Source organism: Anas platyrhynchos, chromosome 1 (genome assembly GCF_047663525.1).
Source record: "Anas platyrhynchos isolate ZD024472 breed Pekin duck chromosome 1, IASCAAS_PekinDuck_T2T, whole genome shotgun sequence".
In the NCBI taxonomy this organism is placed as follows: domain Eukaryota; kingdom Metazoa; phylum Chordata; class Aves; order Anseriformes; family Anatidae; genus Anas; species Anas platyrhynchos.
In genome coordinates, this window is record NC_092587.1 from 164,616,481 (window position 1) to 164,639,880 (window position 23,400).

The window sequence follows — 23,400 nt, forward strand, 5'->3', positions numbered from 1 at the left end:
AAATCACTCATGCCTAACTGAGACACCAACTTTTGCCTGTAGGTTAAGGTTAAGTTCTGCAGGGTGATCTGACTTCTGAAGAAAGACACCGGAATTCTCTATTATAATCGTTGGAGACACATGCCTCAGGAGTGATCAAAGGTCTTACCCATCTGATTTAGCTGTATACTTCTCTTTCCTGTCTAGGGAGCTTAAATACTTGCATAGGAACACCAACCCTGTCACATTAGAAAAGTTTTTAGGAACTACGGAGGGGACCAGCAAGAACTAAAAGCATCTACTTCACCTCAAGGTAGTCTTCAGATCTTTTTTTTAGGTAACAGAGCAGGGATGATTCTTTTGGGAAACAAACTGGTAGCACCAACAGCAATGCTCCCACTTTTTGCAGAGGAACATCGTTAACTTAGCATGTCAGGTGAGACCTGTGTTCTCAGCGCAAGCATCACAGAGACATTTTAATCATTAGGATCCTCACACAGGTCTAATCACATGGGATATTTGTGGGACGGTGGAGTTTCTCATCTCCCTTCTTACTGAATATAGGGCACTGCATAGACAAGGAGCAGAGGATGAGGAGAGTGGGCAAGCAGAGCCTGAATTCTGCTTGAGTGTGGACAAGACTGGGGCTTAGTTCCCTGGAGCAGTGTTAGAACAGAAACAGCCCCGGACACTGAAACAGAGCTTTCACCATCTCCTTTTTGAAACTGAGTGCCCAGATTTCCATTATGGAGAAAGGATCCCTCTTTTCTGCACAGCTTTTATCCCTGTGATTCTTGCATTCCTTGGGGCAGAGTAACCTCATTTCCATTGGTGCTCATGCAGAAGACCCAGAGTCCTTTCAGGCAGATTATTCCTGGGATGGGGGAGATGCCGAATGAACCCTTCAGTCTAAGGACTGCAACCAATGTCTCTCCTTACCTGGCCAAAACCACATGTACACACAGGCACAAGACAGGAAGTTACCAGTGCCACCACCATCAAAACTCTGCCTCTCTTTTGGGGCTTCTTCACAAGATGTAGGCAAAGTTCAGGACGTTGCCTTGCCTGTGGATGGAGAATGGGAACCTCCCAGAGTGAGTATGTCTTGTGTTAGTGCCTGAAGAAGCTCTGGTGTAACAGTGAAGAACCCCATGAGTTTGGGGACATGTTGGGTATGCCAGTTGATGGGACAGTGGCTGGGAATGCGGTCATGGAAAACTTTGCAAAGCAAGGTTTCAGCTTGCTAGTTTCCACACCTTCTTCAAGCATTTCACTTTTAAAACTGTATTTTTTTCTTTCAAAGGAGAAGTCTTTCAGTGTTTTTTAAAGTACGAGAATTAAAGCTACCCTTCCTTTATTTGGAGGATTCCTTTTTCCCTTTTGTCTATCAGACAATGGAACTGGCTGTCCTTAATTTTTATGTCTCAGCCACAATTTCTATAGCATTAAAGAGTTTCTTGTCACTTTGTGTATCCCTTTGACTTTAGAAATCATATATAAGGTAGAGCAAATTATCTTTAAAAAAAAAAAAAAAAAAAGCAGTGGTTGTTGCCCCTTACATATTCTTTTCAAGTGGAAAAACAGTGTCTGCTAACCGTTAAAAAAAGGAAAATAAACACCTGCAAAAATGTTTTTCCCTTCCTTTGCACCTCCAGTATACTCTGTGGTCCAGCTACTGCAGCCTTTAAAAAACAGTTTTAAATGTGCATGCTGCCAAGAGGTTGCTGTAAAACAAGTATAAGTATTTCTCATAAGGCCTGCGCTTATTCTCATAAGTGACTGCAAAGGATGAAGAAAGATGACAGAGCAAACATAAAATCCCATGTTTTGTTTATCAACAACTTTTTTTTTTTTTTTTCCTAATGGCAGATACTTGGAGAGAGAATCTGTTTATTTCTATGAAAGACTTGCTTAGGGTTTGCTGAATCCCAAGGCAAAAAGAAGGCATAGTTTCCAACTTGCAAGCTATTCACTGTGTGATGAGCTAAAGTCATTTGTGGGTTTGTATGTTGCGTTTTGACGTGATTAAGCGTTGTAAGTCTATTGATTTCATGCTGGGGATTAATGATGCTGAATGAAAGAGCATCAAAGAATAAAACGTGTTTACATGCCCAATTAAAATACCCTAAAAAGAGCCGGAGAACCTATTATTGGGTAGGAATGAGATAGGAGCAGTGTAGGGCCATTCACACATTCTGCGGCAAAAGGAAGCTGAATTAACTTCCTTAGGCATGGAGAGAAGAGAGAAGATTTGATAAGGATTGACCGTACCCTTCTGAATGCTTAACACTTGTGTTTGACTTGTTATTTTGGAACAGGGGATTAAAGAGGTTTCGTTATCAGTTGCTGCAGATCTGTTGCACTGAATCACTCCAAGCATGATGCTTAGCTGCCTGTGATTAATGAGACCATCTTTTAACTTGAAAACTTGTTGGTGATGGCATGTTAATAAAGGACAAGATGCAGATATTTTCAGTGCAACTATGGGCATGAGATATAGTAAGGATAAGGGTGGTGTTTGCTGCTTTGAACTTGCATGGTAATTTCAGATCTCTTTACTTTAGCTTATTGGCTGAAAAAAATCTCATTGTTACCTTGAAATATTTGTACTGCTAATTGGTTTGTATCTGCCCTCTGCAAATGTATTTAATGGCTGTCTAGATTCACGGATCATATCAGGATTTTCTGTTAGGTGTCATGTTTTGTTTACCAAGATACTGGTAGATGAAGATGGAAAAGAGCTATTGTTAAATCTGTCCCGTTGAAAGCCCAGTATAGACTCTTCTAATAGTATTAAGGTGTCAGTACCCATGATGTTAGCCAGAAGGCCAAGGAGAAAATGTGTTTCTGCTGTATCATCTGTGAAGAAGGATGCCATAATGATCAAGTTAGCACGTGAAATACTTGATGCCCTGAGCTAGAGAAAAGTTCAAACACACAGACTAATACAGCTGAGTAAATATCTGACAAGACCAGCTCGTGCACACACCATTTTTCTCTGCTGATGCTCTGATCTGGATTAGCACATGTGAGATGAATTTGGCATTCTGATACAAACTCCCATTGTCTTGGAAGGGCTGGAATAATTATCCTGGCTATGGGGCAGAGGATGGGGGGGGGGGCGGGAGTTGACAACGTGAGATTTCTTTATTTTTCCCCACTTCCACTACTTAATGCAAGACCTGAAGCCCTTAGTTACAGAACAAAGTGTCTGAGCAGTAACTGAGCTTGTGCAAACCCAAGAGAAGAGTAATGACTGCTCCTCGCAAGCTTCCTGCCTGTGTGCAGGTGCAGGAATCAGGAGCGCCTGAATAATTCATAATGTGCAAATTAGCCCCAGCTTGCTCCCACTACTCGAATCCTGCTTCTGCTTGACTACCTAGTTGCTGGAAAGAAGAGAAATTGAGTAAGCTGGTGAAACTGGGGAGGGCAAGGCAAAAACTGCTACAGCTTAAGGGCCAAAGCCACAGAAACTGTTCGATGCTGGATGTGTTTGAAGGATTACGGAGGAATTGCAATGTGCATTATTCATTATTTATGAAGGCTTTCCTCAGGAAGCAGCAAGCTCTGGGGATCCATTCGGAGAGGAAAAACTTCCTTTTACGAATTAAGTTTTTCCTGCTTTTATTGTTACTGTTTCTAAGAATTATTGTGGGGAAAAAAATTAAAAATCTCTTCAAAGCGCATTTAAAGCCTGTTAAGGTTTTGGAGGGAGTATGCTTTTTCTATATTGAAATAGGTCTGAATGCAAGGGTCTGGAGAAATTACCCTGGAAATTTCAGATGTGAGGATAGTTTCTGCTTTGAGTAAACATGTATGCCAAGAACTTGTATGAAGCTAGTTATGTCTGGAGATGTAATGCGTAATCAGAGCTCATATTTTTATCATTTAAAGGACAACAGTCCTCTACTTGAAGTTGTTAGTAATAGCTTCTCTGTGGTTTCTTAGCTATATTTTCTGTTCAGAAGAACAAAACAAGAGGCAAGTTTTGCTTAATCCTTCTGCTGCATGATGCTGCAGCTCACCCAAATACAGGTTTTTGCTGAGCACTGTTTTTATGGCAGAGGGGATTCTGGACACAAACCCATGAGAGATCCTTGAACTGTTCGCATGTCGCCACGCAGGACAGAGAAGAGCCTGTCTGAAAAAGGCAGATTGTTTCTGCTGCCTGTATCTGAATATCCCTTTGAAATCTCTCCTTTAGGAGATGGAAAGACGCGACCTCCCCAGCAGGAGCAGGAGCAAGGTAGGTAGTTCTTCGCATCGGCAGCTGCTTGTATGGAGGGAGAAAGCTCATCATGTTTTTGCTGTGCTGAATGTGGAAAGAGAAAGAAGAAAGACCCAGCAGGGGAAAAAAAAAAAAAAAAAAAAAAGATTATTTTTTAGCTGTCTGCTTTTTTTGTTGTCGTTGTTCCCCCCCCCCCCCCAATATATTCCTCCTTCCTCCGTTCCCTTCTACCCCACCCCCTCTTGGCTCCTGCCCGCAGCAGCCGGGTCACGTTGCCATCATCTGTTTTTGTATTTCCCTCATTTGGGTAGCTGCAACACAAGCTGGCTCTCGTTTCTCGCTGATTCTGTCATTTCCGCTAGGCCCCAGGCTGGGCGGGCGCCAAGACCAACAGGTGATCCTTGTGGCTGCAGCACAGCAGGAAGGAGGCTGTGCACGGAGGAGACCGCTCGCCAGAGGGGCTGCCTGGCCCCGCTCCATCTTGCTGTATAATTAACACCCCCTCCCTCGCAACCCCCCCATACCGAGCAGAAAATCTGTGCGGAACGGCTCAGCTGTGGCAGCCGTCCTGGGGAAAACGTTAATAAAGAGTGCTGCGAGAACGGCACTGTGCAAGTGCAGGGGTGCGCTTGGTCGGAAAAGAGGAGCTGTGGTTGGCCCTCCACAGGGACATCTCGGGGCAATGCTCACGGACTTTCTTATTAGTATAGGAGCCAGGCTGGAGCGAGGTGCTAATTCAGATACACTTTTTTCCAAAAGAAAAAGTCTTTCCAAAAGACTTCCTGCGAAGTCGTGTGGAGTTTATTTGGGCAGGGAAGGGACATCTCCAGTCAGAGAGCTGGGGGCAGCCAGCACAGAGGCAGTGCAGGCTCTGCAATCTCTGGGCATCTCTGCTGGGACAGCATGACTGCACAGCGGGCATTTTTAGTGCACAAGAAAAGCTCCCAGGAATCCTCAAGACTTTATTTATTTTTTTATTTTGAGGAAACTCCTAAAGATGTTGTCGTTTTTGTTTACTATTATTACTTCATTTAATACAAACAAAGTTATATCTAGGAGGTGACAGTGCCTTCACTAAACCATTTTCAAAACACTGTCTCCGAGGCTTAGGTTAACCCCTCGGCATATCCCATAGCGTGAGATAATGTGTTCCTGGAAACTCTAACTGCTTGTTTGTATTTGTGAGGCGGGCTGATGTCTTAAGATAGACGCTTGGTAGCCTTAATCCTCTGCAAAATAGATGGTATCTCAAATTCCTTCTGCTGGGTACACAAGGAAGCTAAATTGCCTCTCCCACCTGTGGAGCCAGCGTTAATGGTTTAAAAGCTGAAGGTTGTGTAGAGACAAGGTCTGTAGGCACATTCGCAGGGAGCTGGGCTCTCCCTCAACGCACCATAGCACAGCTCAGCAGCAGGGCCAGGCTGCTGGGAGAAACAAACTGGGAAGCCTCGATCAGCTCTGCCGGTGAAAATGAGGTGTTGCAGCAGATCTGCACAACAGCAAGTGTGTGAAGTGCCTGCCTGGCCATTCTTGTGGTACAGAAACCAGAAGCACAAGCAGTAACAAGAGTAAACTCAGGAATGAACCATCAACATATTTAGTAATGCTTCTAGCAGCTAGTCGTCTGCAATCCTTTTAAGTAAGGCAGGAATCTGGGATTTCGTTTCTCTGTGAGGATACGTTGTTCTGCAGTTTGTCAGGCATCCGAAGTGGGAAAAGAGCCCTAGCAGGGACACACGGCATCCCAGAGGTAGTTTATGTCTGTGGAAACCTAAAGGTGGTTCAAGACTGTAACTGCAGAAGGTCCTTCATGATTATTTAGTGTATTTCCCTTGGACGTGTCTCCCTATGCTAAAATGTGCATTGATAGATATTATCATTGTTATTTGTTAGCCCTTTTTGCCCCTTCTTTTCTCAGTGCTTGTTTACTGCTTTCATGCCTTTCCAAAACCTCTGGAGTTTGAGACCAATAGCAGGGACTGAGTTGTTTCCTTCGAAACAAACAATTATTCTGCTCTCTCCTCTGTATCTGGTGAAATATTCTATTCCCTGCATTAGCAGTGGGTTGTGGGCAAACCCAAATAGTGCCTGCAGCTGGCTCTGCCATCCCTCTTGCATCCCCTTGAGTTAAGGGACTAGTTGGAATAATTTCTTTATCAGGTATTTACTCACTGGCTGCTGACCTCTGCATACGCCCCTGGGCATGAAGCAGAAGCCGTTACAGCGAGGGCAGGCAGGGTGACCAGCCCGGTGACCCCATTTCATCAGGATGCAGTGGTAATGGCTGGAGAGGCTGGAGAGCAAGCAGAAACACTTCCCTTCTGCAGGCAGAAGTCCTCACAGGAGTACTGCAGGCTGGAGAAAAGCATCCTTTGGCGGCCCCTGGAAAAGTCAAGTTTTCCGATGGATTTGGCAGGCAGCCTGGAGCAGATCCATTCCTTATGCCAGCCCCGTGGAGCACCACCCCTTGCAGTCCTCCCTCCTGCTGAAGCACATACCTTACTATTATTAATAGTCCGGAGGCGCCAGCAGTGTGCTTTGTTCTGGGCGGTATGCGGTTGCCCAAAGAGCAGGGAGTTGTATGGCAATTGTTTTTGTACTGGGAGATGTATTTGGTAATGAGCACTCTAGTTTTTCCTGGTCGTTCTCTTTAATGCACCTTCCTCTGTTTTGCCTCCTCCCTGGGCTGTCCCCAGCGCACCCAGCAGGCAAAGGATGCTGCAGTCCTTCCCACAGAGGACAGGGAAGTGCTGTCAGTACACAGAGGTGTGAGAGCAATGGATTTATACAGCATCTTAGTGTTTCAGTAGGAATACATCATCTACGCCAAGCGGCCTATCCAGTTCCCCAAACAGTGAGTCCTAAAAATTAAATGAAGAGCAAATGAGAGAAACACATCTGTTGCAGTTCTTCTAACTTAGGCTGAGAGCATGCAGAGTCCCGCAGCGTGATTTGTCAGTGCATTACATCGTGTGCAGGGACATGAGCTGCTTCTGGGTGTTTGCTGTGGTGCGTCTTGGCCCAAAGTCACAGATTTTGTGACGCCATCCTGTGAAACCAGTGAAAGCTTCAAAATCTGGGGCTGCTATTTGCTAAACTGTAAATCCTTAATGGTCATGTTTATTTTGGAAATGACACGATTTTCAAATACATCCACTTTTGGGCTGCAAAACCTAAGCAAAATAAGATACAGATTACCATGCAAGCAAACGGTGCTTTTGGAAATAAATGTGGAGTGAGAAAGCATGATAACAAATGTCCCATCCCAGGGATTTCTCTGAGCACAAGGAGTAAGAATTGGTAACGTGCATTGAACCTCACGTTCCCCGTATCAGTAACTGTTTGATGATATTCCTGTAACCTGTATACTTCCTCTTGTTACACCACCTCCTCCTGTTTTTCCACCCCATGCAGCTCTACTGTTTCACTGAGCGCTAGCTCTGTGTGGCACATAGTTTGTCTTTTTAACTACTTCATGAAGTACTGAGTACTCTTTTGGGTGCCATAGAAGTAATAATAATAATAATTTGCTAGGTATACAGTGTCAAGTTTTTTTCTGCATTGTTTTTTACACAAAGTAAGGGTGACTGCTGCATGCTGATAACTCAGAGGTAAGATAAAGCTCTAATGTAGGAAGAGAGGTGATATGGTTTATTTACGAATACCCTCAGAAACACAGTCTGCCTTCCAGTGTACCTGCACTTTTCTAGGATAGCATATTTCACTTGGATACGGCATCACCAAAGGTCAATAGCAATCAGGGCTAAATTGCTTCTAACGCAAAGGTAACGCTACGGCCTCATTACACCAGTCATCATTTTCATTGTTAATTCCATGTTATTTAACTTCTCTGTGGTTTCTCCCCGGTAACTGTGGCAATAGACAGCCAGGCTGAGCCATCTACTGCTGGTGCTTGAAAGGTACAAAAAGCATTGCAGAGAGAATCGATTGACTGCAGTGGCCGTATTGGGCAGAGACCTTACTTGAACCAGAAGTAAACAGAGGGAGGTGTAAACTGGCTTAGTTCTCCAGCAGACCTCTGGATATTAAGGATGCACGCGGCAGTTCAAGGCAGGCATTCAGAGTCCGGTCATGTTCGGATCACGTTCCCTTGGCTTCCTTGTTTTCACTGCGTGTGCTTGCAGACGAGGCAGCAGAGGGGAATTCTCTAGCTTTTGCATTTAACATTAGACATGTAATTGGGTGGAGAATTAATGTAAACTTAAAATAATTTAGTTTCACAGTCATTATACTCCTTTGCTTTAAATTATTTAGCTTTGTGTCTCTGGTATCTCCCAAAAGCCCTGCCATTACTGATCAACTGGCTCTCTTTATTAGCTTGTATTTTCTCTTAAAAGCAAGGCCTCATGTACAGTGTAATTATCCAGCAATGCCAATTAACTGCATAATTCCTTTTTCTGTAAAACTGCTGTGTAAATTACTTTTCATTTCATGAAAATGACTAGTATGGCAATTTTGCGGAAGGTTTTTTGTTGTTGTCAGTGGTTTTTTTATATCTTTTTTTTTTTTTTTAAGGATCCTCTTTCCTAGCCACCCTCTCCATCACTGTGTCGTGGTAAGAGATCATTAAATACTGTTGTGCATAATCTTGGTGCAAGCATTACGCCATACAGTGATTGCAGAGCAGAAAATTAAAATAATTTCCATAGTATTGGTACTTGTACCACCAGATCTGATGAGCAAAAGTTACTAAGATACTCTACTGTCTTTGAGGAGGGATGTTTTTAGGGAAAATGCTCTTAACACCAAGGTCAAGGAGCATTTGGTTGAGCCAGCTATTGAAATATCTGCCACTTCTCAATTTTTCAGTCTAGCCATTGCTGCTTCCAATATGCTTCAGTCACCTTTGCAGCCTGCACGTCCTGTTGATTTTGGCTCTTGTTCCTTCCACAGACCTAAACCCTTTACAGTGGCTCCTCACTTCTCTTCCAACGTCTCATGCTGAAACCAGGAAGCTCACACATCTCCCTTCCATGCCCTTAGCTATTTCTTCATGCTCCCTACACCTGCCTCCTGGGCTGGATGATTCTAGAAAAGATGGCATGTCCTTATGAGACTATGAAATATTCTTGAATAGGAAATGTTACTGTGCTCCTCAGCTTGTCATTTGGATTAGGCCTGAACAAAAGAGTGGGCAATGCACAGCAAAGAGTTGTTGGACAGGTGGATAGCCAAGGTATGTTGCAAGCTGAACTTCTCCCTTCCTGATGAGTGTGATTTCTTGGATTTATCATTTTTAAGCTGTCCTTCATTGAGCAGGCCGTATACTTGTAAATACCACAAGCAGTGTAATATTTGGAGGTCATCCTACTCCTGCTGTTTTAAGAACCAGCGTGCCTTCTCCTTTGGTGTGGAGGTCCTTCACTAAAGCTGGCATATGATTTCAAAGGTGTGTGTTTCACTACTTTGTGTGTAGAAACAAATGGTCGAAGTCTAAAATCCTTCCTACTGAGTCAGTCCAAGCAGACCCAGTAACTTGCTTATTCTTTACTGAAAGGGCATCACAAGGTTGGTATAGAGTGATTCTTCCTCTGGAATACCTATTTCCCCTCTGCCCTCATACATCTTCTACTTTACAGCTTTAAAAAAATATCATTAGTTTATGCACTTTTAGACTCTGAGGCTGTTTCTTGACCTTAATGTTTAATATGCATAGATGATGCCACCCTTTATGAACTTTTTTCTATGAACATATGTTTTATGAACACTTATTCTTTTGGCCTCTGTAGCACGCAGTGGCAATGAGTTCCAAGTATGTGTTATGTGAGGAAAAAAGTTATTCTCTCTGTTCAGTTTAAGTCTTCAGTTCTTAGAAGAAATAGTGAATAGTCACTTCCTATTATTACATTCTTGGCTGTCCAGAGCTCTGCTATCTCCCCTCAGTTATCTCACAGATTTGGCATTCCCAGGGTAACGCAGTTGTGGGCCAGCTGTCAAAGATGTGGCTGAAATAATTTTCACAGGGGGAGTTTTCACTCTGCACTCCTCCATGAGACCAAACTATTCCTAGATCTGACATCGTTTCAACCTGCTACTAAGAATAGGATAAATTAAAGAAACATGCTTCCCACTACTCATACCAAACTACTCTATCGCTCTTCACGTGCAGAACATCAGTACAAATCATTTCTCATGCACAAATAGTTGCCAGGCATAAAACTGCTGCAATGCCAGTCACTTAGCTGCTCTCACCATTTGCTTCTAGTGAGTCGTTGCTTGTCCAGTCCTCTATTTTTTAAGTATGACAAAATGAAATGTGTTGCTGTTCTGGTGCTTGAGATAGTGGCATATCCCTGTAGAATCATTTTTGCAGTGCCAGGAAGAACTAGGGTCACTGTACCAATTGTTCTAATTATATCTAAATTTCTCTCTCTAGCCTGTATTTCTGGAACTAATTTGTTGTCTTTGTATATTGTTTTATGTCTTCTTTTGTTTAATCCCGTGCACCTGCGCTTTTAGACTACATGCCCTTTCGCTAATGTTCTGTGTCGCAGTGAGTTACAGCAGTGAGCATATGGAGCCAGACAAATAAGTATTTTTAATAATTAAAGAAGTTGCTTTATTTTGTCTAAAAATGCAAATACATATTTTGCAGGTTTTAATTTCAGTTCCTGAACTGTAGACCTTATCCACGTGCATTAAAAGTGATCCTGACATAGTTACTTCTCTGTCTCTTCTACTCTCAGTGACCTTAACAGACAGTATTTTTGCTGACACAGGGCTTGGCAAATAAGGGCTGACATAGTAAATGCACTTTTTTCTTTCATGTGGTTCATAACTGTTTTCTGTCAGGCATTTGCAATAGTGTTTTAAAATGTTTAATTATACTCAGTGTAATTAGAAATCTACTACATATGTTTGACTTTGAAGAGAGAGAAGTAGCCGCTTCTTCAGTACACTCATATTTTACCCCTGAATTCCCCAACAACATTGCTACTGATAATGTTTTCTCCTATTAGTTTATTAGTTCATTATTACAGCAGAGAGATCACTGTCTGCAAATTTTACATAGACCTTCAGCTAGAGTGGTTGCTGATACCAAGGACAGATTTTTGTAGGACATGAGGGGACATTATTTTTCAGTGTAGTATAAACGCTGTGTTTTCCCCTCACATGTTTCATTAGTACACCTCTGTACTGCAGAAGGGATTTGCATCAGTATATGTAATAAAGTATTGTTCTGCATAGCAGTCTGTCCCTCGTAATTGGGAGGAAAAGACACTAACATGTTGCTTTGCAGCAAGGATTTGCTTAATTGTAACAGAGGGAGGGCTGTAAACCATGCTAAGTCATAAAGGTCACAGCTTCTGTGAAAAGTTTCTCTATTAATAGTCTATAAGTATTTTGTTTCTGCCAAGCTACTGCTTAGAACCAAATTAGTCCCTCATTACAAGTCTGATACATTAAAGTCAAGGGTGTATCAGCATGCCCTGTGTTGCCTCCAGACACCCTCCGTGGTCCCTCGCTCAGACTGCATTTTCATAAATGTATGTGTATGGCAAATACAAGTAGACAAATGACTAAATGATTTGTTGGGCAATCAAACAACTTGTAAAACAAACAAGTCGTGTTTTCTTTCCTTTTTCTCCTCTCTTAAGTAAATTTCCCAAACCACTACCTTGTTTATCAGCTGCATGGAAATAGTTGCCTTGATTTCTCAGTGTCAGCTTTTGCCTTCAGTGTTAACAGCTAAAGATGTTACTGTGGATAAATTCTCAGTGTGACTCCTTTCACTGGTTAAGTAGGTATGTAGAGTTCGTTCTGCATTTAATGGAATGAGGTGGACATCCTCATCCCATTTTAAGAACCGGTTGTCTGAAATGCATGAGGTAAATTATCCCAAGGAATGCCAGTTTCTCTGTGTTTTTCTCTCTGTCCCTTGGCCATCAAAGAAGGCTAAGCAAACCACTTAAGTAGGTTAGAACAGAGTGGAAGAGAAGGAGTTTTGATGAAGACATTACAAACGTAGAGGAAATGTAAGGTAAAAATTACCATCCTGGAGAAAAAAAGCCTCTCTCTCTGAAAATTAGTATGTGAGTTCTAATTCTAAATGCTGTAAAACAAACACCAAATGAAAGCCAGGAAAGTAGGATTTAAAGGATGAATTATCTGAAGCCAAGGACCATGGCTCGAGATTCCTTATTTGCCATATGTCATGTCCCTGTTATCCTAGATTTCTTACATAATGATGTTTAAGGATACCCCAGTCACCCTTATTTTCCACTGTAGATCACACCTCATGTAAAAAATAATATTTTTTTACAAAAATGTGCAGGTAATTATTTTGTATGTCAATCCTTTGTAATAACATTGTCCATCAGCCTCACTTGGGTATTGAGAGAATAAATTCATAAATCTGAAATCAGTTCAGATATTTTGTTGATTCTCATAGTAAAACCTATGAATTATAGATAAACCTGATAATAATTGAGAAGAATGAGAGGAGGAAGGTTTACTGCTTCGTTTGCTCTTTTTGCTCCCTCTGGTAGCACAAAAATGAATTGTTCATTACTCTAGTCCTAAGGGTGAGACCACTGGTGACTTGTGATGTTGTAATAAATTGTATTGGGTTCTGAAATAGAGTTTTTAAAGTGGCCATACTTCACATGTCATTTCTGACTTGTAATTGTGTTAGACCCAAAAGTAAAGATTTTCATCCCAGTGGTGCAAGGGCACTCATGCGAGCACCTTCAGGGATTGACTTTGACTTCTGTGGGGTCCCATGTGGATGCAGGTTCAGCCCCCTGGATACAACCGTGAGGCTTAACTTTCAGATCCATTGGTTGCTGTTCGTTATTCTAAAGCCCACCACAAAACGCACAACTATGTACATCAGTATTGGGTGTTCAGGGCTTCCTCTTTAAAAAGCATTGGGGTACTGTCAGTGTTGTGCTACATCTGAGATGCTTCAGTTGTGGTGTGAAAAGGGAGGTAAGACTCCTACCCACGTGAGCTCTGAAATTTCATTTCTGGTTTTGATGCTTGAGTCCTTTAGCCGTGACACAACTGGGTGCTATTAGTTACTTTTACAAAACTAGCAGGTGTAACTTAATTACATAGCCAAGTGGGCAAATCTATTGGATTGGGTCTGGTCCCCATTACTAGCTGTGGGTTTTGGTCACCTCTTCCATGTGGGCACCGCTGTTCAACAGGCTGTTGATGGAACATGCCAGAGGGATGGCAGTAGCACACTAGCTCCCAAACCTGCTGCTCCATACAGCTACAGGAGTGCTGGTGGATCAGGCACGTATGGCTTCAGATGGAGGGAGAAGAAGCAAAAGTGCTGCCCTCATTATAATATTAACTTAACTTCAGCTGTATTGTAAAACCACACTGTGAAAAATGTCATGTAATGACCACGTAGTTAGTAATGGTGGTCAGCAACAGCCCTCCTCTTTATTCAGACATCTTAATATTATCTGATCTTGCTGTAAAGCAAGTCAGACATGAATTCAGAAGTTAAACTTGATATTTATTGTCTTATGTGTTTATATGTCTCAGACATTCTCTGTGTCAGTCTGTTAAATTCTTGTTTAAGAAAATACTGCTTCTTATAGAAAAAAATCTTTGCTGACTGCAGCCAGAGGAAGATAAAGATACTAGTTTGCTGTATTTTTATAGCCTTCATGATTCCAGAAGACCATGTGTATGCCTCACAGCAAGGTCCAAGCTTCTTAACTTCAGCTTCACCAGCCATTTTATTTTATTTTATTTTATTAATTTTTAAACCACCACCTGAAGTACCGCTCAACAGGATCTACTCTGAAAGGCAGTTCTTGAGTGGGCTCTGATGTTCCTACATGTCCTTAGCAGTAGAAAAAAAGATCATGACAATATGTGGAAATCCTCAAAATGCTAACATTAACTGTAAACTTAAAGTGCAATAGCTTGCTTTTGAAAGCACATTTATGGGAAACTGCACAGAGAGGACTGATCCAGCTGAACTGGAGTTGTTCACCCGAATGAAATTCCTTGGGTGCTCGAGGGTTCACAGAATCAGGCTCTAATTGTGACAGATTATAGATGTTAAGGAGCTATGCAAGCATGGACTTCTACAAATCTGTTTAAGATATTTTCGTATTTCCATTTGATTCACATGAATGCCAGAGATGTGATCGTGTCTAGGAACGTGTGAGAAAAGCTAGAGCTGGAGGAGGTATGACCCTACCAAATACACGTTACAGGGGAAGACATACAACATAGAAAAATAGACTTACTAAGAATGGTGTCTGAGTTGCAAAATTAAAAGCAAATATTAGGGGAAAGGAAAAGGGATAGGAGATCAGATGAAGGGTTTTAGTTTGAGTGATAGCTTTCCTTATGTGTTAGTTTTTGCAACATGTAACGTGGTGTTGGCTCATTAATAAACCCTACCAGCATTGTGTCAGTATACTGTGTCTGAAGAGAGAGATTTGTAAAATTGTTCGGTACTTTAAAGATATATTCTTTAGGTAGACTTTTTTCCTGGTTCAAAGTCATTATGAAATGGCACCTTTTTGTTCTGTTTCTTCTGTGTCTCTTTCTTTTCTATGTCCTTTGCCCCCTCCCTTTCTATTTGAGGGGCTGTCATTAGACGAAAAGAAGCATTTTTTTTTTCTAACACTTCTCCAGGTGCCTGATACGGGAAGGAGGAGGGGGAAAATCTTCCCTTCTTTTTTTTCCCCCCACTTCAGGCCTCAATTATTCTGTATGCTTTGAAGAACCACGTAGCTTAACTGCAGGAATGGCCTGATTTCTTTAGTAAAAATGCCTCGCAGTGATCTTCCCCAAGCTGCTTGGAGCACTGAAGTCTTTATTTTGGGGGAAGAGAAGGGAGTATAGAATTATTTGGAGGGTTAAGGAACAAAGACCAGTGGACTAAGGAAAGAGAAAACTTAAGAACTAAAGGAGGCTGCTGCCATCTAGAGTCAAGGCTTAATGTTGATTATGTTTTCAAGAGTGGCATTCAATTAATGCATTTGTGAAAACAATAGTAGAGGAAAAACCCCCAGAGTAACAGAATTACTTTCCTTGCTTTTAATTTCAGTGGGAATAATTGGAACTTATAAACACGTTTTGGATTTTTATTAAGTGCTTTTTAGTGCGGATAGTCTAGGTGCATTAACTCTGATTCAATTTTCTAATCACATGTAAAAATTTAAAAATACCACAGATGGTGCTAAAAGGAGGACAGTGATTTACAAGTAAGTACATGTCTACAGGAGTTGCAACAACAAAAAATTGCAATCAAGCTGGATAGCGACAACTGAAACTGAAAACAATCCCTTCTACACAGTAGCCAATACACTGCAATTTCCATTCACATTTGTACCTCTAGGATTTGCTATATTACTAAATATGTACGTTTTACTTCCTTCATCTTTATAATTCTTAAATTTAAACATAATGTTCTTAAATCCCAAATTTCACTTGATGGTCAAATTGCAGAGGGTTTTGAAGCTTTTCAAAATACATTAATTTGCAGTGCAAACTCTGTGTGTGTTTAGAAGCTAACCAGGCTGGTTAGAAGCTAGGCCTGCTCTCCAGAGGGAAAGAGAGAAAACAGGTTACTCAGTTTTCATGAGTTCAGACCTTGGAGAAATATAAAAGAACAGCTAATTGAATAATATGTCATGCCCTCTTCTTAAGATTCTGACCAACTTAAAATTTGACCTGAATTTAAAACCCTTTGTGGTGGTTTTACCCAGCTGGGCGGCTGAACTCCACCACAACTGCTCCCTCACTCCCCATCCTCAAAGAAAAAAGGGAAGAAAATATGATGGAAAGGGCTCAAGGGTTGAGATAAGGACAGGGAGATCACTCAACAATTACCATCACAGGCAAAACAGACTCAGCATAGAGAGATTAATGAGATTTATTGCCCATCACTAGTGGAACAGCACAGTGAGAAACTAAAAGCATAAACACATTCCCCCATCCACCCGTTTCCACCTCCTCCCCCAATAAGGGGCACAGGGGAACAGGGAATGAGGGCTGTGGTCAGTCCCTAACGCTTCATCTCTGCTGCTCCTGCTCCACGTGGGGTCCCTCCCACGGGATGTCGTCCTTCCCAAACTGAGCCTGCAGGGGCTGCCCATGGGCAGCAGCTCTTCAGGAACTGCTCTCACATGGTTCCGTACCACAGGGTCCATCCCCCAGGAGCAAACTGCTCCAGCACGGGTCCCCCATAGGCAGCAGCTCCCCCCAGACCCCCTGCTCCTGCGTGGGCTCCTCTCCACAAGCTGCAGCTCTGGCCCTGGGCCTCATCCTGTGAGGGCTCTCCATGGGCCACAGCCTCCTCCAGGCCACATCCACCTGCTCCACCGGGGGCTTCTCCATGGGATGCAGCGTGGAGATCTGCTCCATGTGGGACCCATGGGCTGCAGGGGGACAGCCTGCTCCACCAGGAGCCTCTCCATGGCCTGCAGAGGAACTGCTGCTGCCTGCCTGGAGCACCTCCTGCCCTCCTTCTGCACTGACCTTGGGGTCTGCAGGGCTGGTTCTCACTCCTCTCTCCCAGCTGCTGTTGCACAGCAGGTTTTTATTTCCTCTTTCTTAAATCTGCTCTCCCAGAGGCCTAACTAGCATTGCTCACTGGCTCAGCTCTGGCCAGCAGCAGGTCCCTTCTGGAGCTGGCTGGAGCTGGCTCTGATCTGACATGGGGCAGCTGCTGGGCTCTGCTCACAGAGGCTACCCCTGCAGCCTCCCTGCTACCAAATCCTTGCTTCATAAGCCAAAGGCAGTGTTTTGTCTTGAATTAACAAGTCTGTCTGGTATTTTCCAAGTTGACTGTGTTCTCCTTTGCAAGGGTTTACAAAGTGTCCTGGGAGTACAGACAGAAATGCAACCTAGAGTAGAAAAGCACATACAGAGAGGCTATTACCACTGGGATGTTATAGGATTTTTCTCATTTGTCTCCTTGCTCAGATGTCCCTGCAGCTCCAGCCTCTCAGTCCCTTGTGTAACACAGTAGTTAGCATGCAGACCTGGTGATAGCATGCTGGGAAGGACTGGGAACAAGGCAGGCAGGTGAAGAAGATCCATTGCAGAGTTGTTTGGAGTAAGGCTTATAAATCACAAGAACTGTTTGTTTGTTTTTGTGTGTGTTTTTTTTTCTTTTTTTTTTTTTTTCCATTTTTCAGTTTTTCCCCTTTCTAGGGAAAATTACAAATCAAAGTTAGTGACCTTTATCTGGAGTACTTGGAGGTTTATAGCACCTTGAAGATTTGTACCACCTTGAAGCAGGACAGGAACAGACGCTTTTTGTCCTGTGTCACGCACATCTGGTGCCCTCACTTGCATGGTCCTGCATTGCCACTCTCTGCTCCTGGCTGCCCAGTTTCGTGGTCCCAGGGGAAGAGCTGGCAATGCGTCCTCCTGGAAGGAGACTGATCCTCTCTAGCACAAAGCCCACCTCCTCTGTCCCAGCAACGCAGCATTCCACTCAAGTCTAAGTTTAAGTTAGCAGGAAGAAGCAAACACTGTTGATGACACCACATCACCTGCTCTGGGGCTAGCAGAAGCTCCTGCTCCTGCATTTTCTTTAGGCCTGCAAAGCAGGTAGCCTCTCACTACAGAGTCTGTGAAGAGCAGCACGTCCTGTCCAGTTTCTAAAGGTATTATAAATACTGTTACGTGCTTGATGGACTTGAGCTGAGGTGTGGCATGTGATGCCTAATGGGTAACAGACCCCCAACTTGAATATCTGCAAATGTCCCATTCCTAATGTATGGTTTGCAGGGTGATGGAATGGCTTCATTTCCTTTGGTGGATCACACTATCTCTGCTCATGGGTGCTAGGGGAAGGAGGACAACCATCAGGTAGAGCAGAGCAGGGCTGGGATGAGCTACCCTGTGTAGTACACACAAGGGCATGGGGCTGCAGCTCACACTCAGCTACATTATTTGATGCTACATACTTTCAGAATAGGTACATACTGCCATTGCAGCATCCTTATGTCTTTTCATCACTGGTACACTGTAACTCCGGAGCCTTGATGTGCTTGCTTATTAATTAGTAATAACGTTTTGAATTAGTTTACATAATTCCATTCTCTATATAAAATACTGTGTTTCAATTAACCTCCCTTTCACATGTGTCATTTGATACTCATAATTTTCAGCTATTATTTTTCAGCGATTTTTATCTTTTGCTTTTAGTGAATTAAATGTGCCAAAACACTCTGTGTTTGAGAACTGCCTTTTAGCTACCTATATATTGACATTTGTGTCTACACATGCAGCATTACCTAATTTAAAATCAAAAAGTGCTCTTCGTCCTTTGGCTCTGGCTGCGTTTCTCTGACCTCAGAACAGAAAGGAATAGGGTTCTGTTTTCATGGAAGTTCAGCTAAGGATCAAACGTTTCACACACTTTGATAAATCTGCTCAGCCACTTTTTAAAAAGAAGGCTGTCAAAAAGCACTTTATAGTTTTACGCTTCTTTCTCATTCCCAGTTCTTTGAATTATCCTATTCTGAGTCTTGAAAATAACTTCACACTCGTTAGTAGTTTTGTCTTTTTCTAGTTTTCCCCAGTATGCTCTTGTCTTGTTATTGCAGCCTAGACAGAAATATTAAGAACTTAAATTCACAAAGTACCTGAATGCTTTTTCTGTTCATCTCCTTTGAACTGCTTGATCTCTGTATTTAATTCTGAGGTCTAAAATGAAACCTTGGCACCGTACCTTTCTTTCTACCTTGCTCAATTTTCCACAGTTCTGAAAGGAGAATGAGAATTATGACAGATTACTCATACTATTTTTCTTTGTAGTTGCTGCAATTAAGAAGATTCACTGAAAACTTTTTGAGGCTTTTGGGCTTGTTTTTTTTTGGTTTTTTTTTTTTTTTTTTGGATTAAAATTCTCTGCTTGCTAGTCTAACACGATTACCTCCTCCAACCTCTTTTTACCTCTTCTGTTTTAACAGAATTTTAAACTAACACAGTATTTCTGTTTACTTTCTTCTTTGGGCATAAGCATCTCAGACTTTATGAGCAGGATCTGGGTAAAAAAAAAAAGGGGGGGGGTGGAAGAAAAAAAGTAGATTAGTTTGCTTATATTCTCTGATGGGTTTGTAGGATTTAGCATTCTGTCATTAATAAATTCATTGCATTCTTCAAAGTAGAGGTTTAAATGGAGGAAAATACAGGGGGGAAGAATATTCTGCAGAGGAGATATTTGCCACGCTTTTAGATTTCTGGATGCTTTCTTCATTCTTCATAATGGCAGTTCTGCTCACCCTCCCTCATTTACAATGGCATCCACACAGCGTAACGTCATTAGATTATGCATACAACATATGTATCTAATCCTGCAAAAGCTATTGCCATGCTTCTTGGCTGAGAACTTAATATTATTTCAGGGAACTGTGCTGCATTGAGTACATTTACAAATCTGAACAAGACCTGAGAAGAGCAGCAAACTGCTTAGATTGCTGGAGGGGATAACAAAGAGTCAGAGTAAAAGAGTTGAATACGTAGTGCTTGGCTAAACAGCAGTTCTGGGGAGTGTAGCATCATGTCTTAGGACAGTAAAGGAGAGAAGATAGAACAAGAAAGAATCAATTAAGGCTGTAGATGAAAGTATTAGGCAAAAGTATCAGTTGATTAATTTCATCTACTTAAACCTCAGTTTAAAAACTTTCTGCCAGCTTCTTTTCTTTGCATCACAGCGTGTGGTGGAGGAAAAAAAAATTTGAATATCTAAACCAAGAAAAGAGAAAAAAAAAAGAGAAAACTATCCCTTATGGGTGGAAACTAGATGAAAGTGTGACAGTGGGCTCTGTAATCTCATTCTGTTGGATTCCCCCAATTTGGGGGATCTCCCCCAATTTGAGGGATCTCAACAGTAGTGAGTTGGCTGCTCCTTTTTTAGATGGTTTGCACTACCTCCTCCTTTTCCTTGTCAGCACATCCTATAGAACCTTTGTTGCTACTGTCCCATACAGCTGCCCCCCAGAAGAGAAGATAAGGTGTCAGGTGGAGCGTGTGTAATTCAAAATTCTGCTACATTGCAATTTGTCTTGTCTGTGCAGGCAAAAAGAGTATGACCCATGCTGTGCTCATGCTTCGTTGTACGCCTGTCCTCTTAATCCATATTTCTATATCAGTTGCAATGCTGATAATCTGCATAGTTTTATTTGGAGGCCTGAACCCATTCAGAACTGCAAAGGGAGTAGGGAGGGATGGGTAAAATGGATAAAATGATGTCTCCATGCAAATCGATAGCAGGTTTCTAGCTGTTGTGACCAGAATTACCCCCTGAGATAGCGATCTGTTATTAGAGCTGTCTTCTTTTAAGTTGGCTCTTCTGCATTTCATAATTTGAGCCATTCAAGGTTTTGCTCTTTTAAAAAGTTTTATTTTTTTCTAGATATTTACAAAGAGCTCTTCACCAAGATGCCCTGTTAGATGCCCTGTTAACTTGAGTAAAAAAATATTTATATTACCATGTCTCCATTTAAATAGGCACTATTGTCCTTGAAATGTCAAATATAATATGACATGTCAATTATTGTATGTCAGGCACATGATGTATTTTCAGCCCCTGTTGATTTAGATGGGTTTTGACGTGTGCTTGACATATTATAATGGTGCTTCTTCAGTTCAGTGAATGTCTTGAAAACAACATTGAATGGCACATAAATCACAGCACCACCTTTTGTGGGGACATTTGCCAGAATATGAAGTAGAGGCTTTGCACTCCTGTTAGTGTTTGGCCAATAATGGTTCTCTTGTTCCAGGTCTGGGAGCTTGCAGTTTCTGGCAGGCTTGTCAGCAGAGCAGAAATGGTCTGATCTCAAACCTGTTTTACTCAAGGATTCTTTAATCATTGCTTTAGAAAAAGAAAATTGTACATTTTCGAAGAGATCTTCTGTAAGTCACCTACCACCTGGCTTTCATTTTGTCTAGTGATGTGTGTGTAAAATGTACCAAGCATGTACCAAGACTGTAGGGCTAACCATGATACAGTGTTAGTAAGGATTTCTTCCTACCTGTGTTCACCTAAAATATGCACCTAGACAGACTAAAGATGAGACACTCTCTAAACATCATTGCAAACAGTAGCATTCACCAGCTGTTAGCAGGCTCAGAAATAAGATGAAATTGTTTTGAATTTTTTATACTCTATATTTTCATATTGTAATAGTTGTATTTAGTTCTCGTATTTACTGTTCTGCCTGAAAATCATGGGTGAGGTTGCAGCCCCCTTACTGCTGTGCTTGGACAAGCATATGATTAGATTCAGCAATTAGCAAAGTGATGACAAGCCTAAGATGGTGGGAGGAGGAAGAGAGAAGGAGGAAAAAGTAGTATCCCCATACTTAAAAAAACAGGAACACACAAAGAATAAGGGACAGGACTGAGGTTATCCATGAGATCCGTTGCAGCACTCTGGAGCCCCATGATGTCTTCCTTTCCTGATCGTCTTTGCTATCTGAATGTAACACATTGCTTAAATGAAAAGTTGTGTGTTTAATTCAGGTGTGTTTTCAAATGGTAAAGCTGAGTAATATGGGTAATGAAATGTGAGACTTCGTAATAGTGTTGTGCTTCAAAACGGCTTTTAAATCCAGTGCTTTTCAGTGGGTAGAGTTAGGCTCCAGCACTTCAGAAAGAGTCCTCACCCGTGGCAAGTGTATTTAAACCACATCTCTCCTCTTTGAACTCCAGCAACTGAAATAAAAACAGCCTGTCACAAAAATAGATTAATACTGGGCCATTTGTTGTTGTTGCTCAATTTTTTGTCACAGAAATGAGATAGCAGAATTTAACATCCCCATGTTAAATACACAGTAGAGCAGCATGCGGTACTGGTTTGGCTGATATTCTATAATTTTACATACCGGTTCCCTGCCTGCCTTGCCTCTTCTGGAAGAGGTTTGTCAGACTTCTGGTATGAAGAGCCACGAGTGGTCTGCCAGCCAGGCCACATGCTGCTGAAAAGGTTAAAGATGTTCTGAAAATGACTGTAATTTACTGAACATGAAAAACGTTGAAATTCTGACATCTTGTTTTTGTAGGAGAGACCATAACAAGAGCAATTGAAAGCAGCCTTGTAACTCTGATAACTAACACGTTGGCAGAAGCTCTGCAGCTTTATTCTGGGCTGGGTATTCCGGTCCATACACTTCATTGTACCTTCTGGCAGGAGAGGGCTTTCTTTATGCCACAGGATAATTCTATATCACATTTAATTAATATTTTTACTTGAAAAAAATCCACAATGTCAGTATCCTCTCCATTTGTGTAATAAGCTGGGTTATATTTGAGTAGCAAGATATGAGACTTCAATGCGGAATAGATTTTATGGCTGATGTAGCTCATACAAAATTCTGAATGGATGTCTGTTTATCCAAGCAAACAGAGAAGAGGTGGGCTTGGAAATTGGTATGTCCCGAGAGGATTAAGGGTATAATTGAAGTTAACAGCTTTCCTACAGCAGTATTTCTGGGGAGAAAAAAATGAATATGGACGCATCAAATTGGTTTTGTATGTCCAGCTTATGATGCTTAGACACTGGAACAGGTTGCCCAGAAAACCCCCCGTCATTGTAAATATTCAAAGTTATATTAGACAGGGCTTTGAGTAACCTGACCTAAAGGAAGGTGTCCCTGTCCATGGCGGGGGGGTTCATCTGGGTGAACCAGTTAAGTTCTTTCCAACCCAAACTATTCTGTAATTCTGTTCTACGATCTCATCTCAACCTGGTCAGGAATTTTCTCATTGAGAGCATTCATGTCTCATCAAGCTGCCTATGAGCAGCTCATCCCTTTTGGCCCCCAGTTCAGTCTGGGGTATCAGCAATGATAGTCCTCCTCCCTCTACCCTTCCCACATGGGATGAAGAAATAAAAACTGCAGCGGAAAGGAAGAGCCTGCCTCTCTCTTCCCCCCAAAATGTGTTTCTTCCCCACTGTGTGGGTGTTGCGAGATGCCTTGAGCACCATCCCACACCTCAGGAGCTTCTAGCCAGTGTAGGCAGGTGCCCCATTTCCAGGCTGCAGAGTGAAATGTGCAGCTTGTCTCATTCTGGACATCGCTCCTGATGACCGCGATTGTCTTGTCTGACCTTAAGCTGAATACCTGTCTGATTTCTCCACTTGCCTAACACTTTGTCTTTCTTACTGTAGTTACAGCAATACAGCAATAGCATTCTGTCTTACTGGGAGGGTTCTGTTTTTTTTCCTTCTT

General features: G+C 42.1%; 1 protein-coding gene across 8 annotated transcripts in view; it reads left to right on the forward strand.

Moving 5' to 3' along the window:
* Positions 1-23,400, forward strand: part of KLF12 (KLF transcription factor 12) — a 246,687-nt gene that overhangs the window by 185,526 nt on the left and 37,761 nt on the right. For 6 of the 8 annotated variants that reach the window (XM_027473007.3, XM_038185326.2, XM_027472998.3 and 3 more), the window contains one exon: positions 4,184-4,225. The exons of the other annotated variants lie outside the window; for them this stretch is intronic. In XM_027473007.3, the coding sequence (XP_027328808.1) occupies positions 4,184-4,225 (42 nt within the window). The remainder of the gene's footprint in view (positions 1-4,183; positions 4,226-23,400) is intronic. 8 annotated transcript variants of the gene reach the window in all.